This window comes from Arachis ipaensis, chromosome B05 (genome assembly GCF_000816755.2).
Source record: "Arachis ipaensis cultivar K30076 chromosome B05, Araip1.1, whole genome shotgun sequence".
Lineage (NCBI taxonomy): Eukaryota > Viridiplantae > Streptophyta > Magnoliopsida > Fabales > Fabaceae > Arachis > Arachis ipaensis.
The window spans coordinates 148,489,800-148,492,329 of record NC_029789.2 but is presented as its reverse complement, the minus strand read 5'-3'; the positions used below and the strand labels follow the sequence as shown (position 1 = coordinate 148,492,329).

Genomic DNA, 2,530 nt, shown 5'->3' with positions numbered 1-2,530 from the left:
CGGCACCGGATGAAGATGGTGTCAAGGGTGGTGGTGGTGAAGTGGTGGTTGGTATGGAAGAAGAAGAAGAAGAAGTAGTGAATGCAACAAATTCAAGTGAAGAGAATAATAGTAATAATAAGGGAAGAGAAGAAGAAGAAGGTGGTGGTGGTGGTCGCGACGACGGCGGCGATAAGATGAGCTTTGGTGGAAACCGGTGGCCACGGCAAGAAACTTTGGCTCTCTTAAAGATAAGGTCAGATATGGATTCAGTGTTTCGTGATTCAACTCTCAAAGGTCCACTATGGGAAGAAGTTTCAAGGTATATAAAAGCATAATATATATAATTCTTAGTAAACAAATATTAATATTATTGTTATTATTATTATTATTACTATTATTTTCTCTTTTGAAATTAGTTTTGGTTTTTGACTTTTGAATGAACTATATATATAGATCATGCATGGAGATCTATGAACTATTGTTGGTCTAGATTTGCAACATCATTTCATTGCAGCTTCGATCTTAATTTTTTTTATTATTATTATTATTATTACTAACACTATAGAATTCAATTATCAATATTTTTTGTTTTTCCATGTATTTCATTTTGAAGATCCAAATAATTGTAATTAATTGAATTTTGTTTTTATGAGAGCCGTTTATGTCCATCTAATAACCGCAATAAGGATAAGACTATATAATGCATTGATGTATGGTTGAAATTATATGGTTCACTGTTTTTGATCAATTTTCTCTATTCTTCTTCTCATTATCTTGGATATTTCATATTTCAATGTTCATATATAGTTTCATTTCTTTGATCTTTTGTCTTATATATATGTTACACCCCATATCAGTTATGAACCACAAATGCTTATTCCTTCTAGTCAATTAGACTTTGTTTTTTGAGATAAGTAATTAAATATATAATATATATAATTGCTGAATTATTTATATTCTTACTTAATTTAATTCTTGTATGGCTCAAAAATCCAAGGCTAAAGATATTTGTGATACAAATATTATAATAATGCAGGAAATTAGGAGAAATTGGATACAAGAGAAGTGCAAAGAAATGCAAAGAAAAATTTGAGAATGTGTATAAGTATCACAAGAGAACCAAAGAAGGTAGAACTGGAAAATCTGAAGGAAAAACCTACAAGTTCTTTGATCAATTACAAGCACTTGAGAATCACAATCAATTCAATAATACACACCCTCCTCCAAAATCATCACAACCTCTTTTGCCAACAAACCCTACTTTAGTAAATTCTTCGGCACTGCCGTCAACAACTGTGACTGCAGCAGTCACAACCAACAACATAAGTAGTACTACTTTTGCACCACATTCCTTTCCTAATAACAACAGCATGAACCTTTTTTCATCACCATCGTCGTCACCATCGTCGTCAACAGCTTCAGATGAAGGGTTGGAAGAGAGGTACAAGAAGAAGAGGAAATGGAAGGACTACTTCAGGAAGCTGACTAGGCAAGTCCTTGCAAAGCAAGAGGAGATGCAAAATAGGTTCTNGTTGCAAGAGATGTCAAGAATCGCCAATGAACACGACGTACTTGTGCAAGAGAGGTCAACAGCTGCAGCCAAAGATGCAGCTGTTATCGCTCTTTTGCACAAGTTATCCGGCCACGAAACACAATCACCACAGACACAGACACAGATACAGAAACAACAAACAATTAAGGCAAAGAATAGTAGTAGTAGAGAAATAGTTGAAAGAATGAGTTGTTCTTCGTCTTCAAGGTGGCCAAAGGGTGAAGTTCATGCATTGATAAGGCTAAGAACAAGTCTTGATTCAAAGTACATGGAGAATGGACCAAAAGCTCCATTATGGGAGGATATATCAGGTGGAATGCAGAGATTAGGGTACAACCGAAGTGCGAAGAGATGCAAAGAGAAATGGGAGAATATAAACAAGTACTTCAAGAAAGTGAAGGAGAGTAACAAGCAAAGGCGTGAAGATAGCAAGACTTGTCCCTATTTTCATGAGCTTGAAGCTCTTTACAAAGACAAGATTAGCAACAACACCTCCTTTGGAAGTTTCCAGAATAATATGGAGCCTTTGATGGTTCAGCCTGAGCAACAATGGAGGCCACCACCTGAATCCAACAAGGACAACAATAATGAATCAAATGAAGAAGAAGAAGAAGAAGAGTACGATGATGATGGTGTTGAAGAAGAAGAAGAAGATAGTGTTGGAGAAGAAGAAGAAGGATTGAACCGTTATCAGATTGTGACAAATAAAGTTTCATCAGTGGACACAGTTGAATAATAATGAGACAAGATAAGGAAGTTTCTGAATGGTGGAGGCATATAGTAACTTATTTCATATACTCTTTATTTTAAGGTGAAAACCAGGTGCAGTCGACTTCACATGAAGTTGATAGCTGAGAGCTGTTAGATGGTTTGATTGATTCAACTATCAACTTCACGTGAAGTCGACTGCATCTGAGTTTCCACCTTATTTCAATTTCAATTTCAATATTTTTTTTTTTCTGGGGAGGGAGGGATTATAATTAAGAATGTTACTGG

The 2,530-nt window shown here is 35.4% G+C and overlaps 1 protein-coding gene across 1 annotated transcript in view; it reads left to right on the top strand.

The window, feature by feature from the left end:
* Positions 1 to 2,530, top strand: part of LOC107644937 (trihelix transcription factor GT-2) — a gene marked incomplete in the record, with an annotated part of 2,998 nt that extends 468 nt beyond the window's left edge. Inside the window, 3 exon segments of the mRNA XM_016348902.2 lie at positions 1 to 301; positions 1,019 to 1,512; positions 1,515 to 2,530. Coding sequence (XP_016204388.1) covers positions 1 to 301; positions 1,019 to 1,512; positions 1,515 to 2,270 — 1,551 coding nt within the window.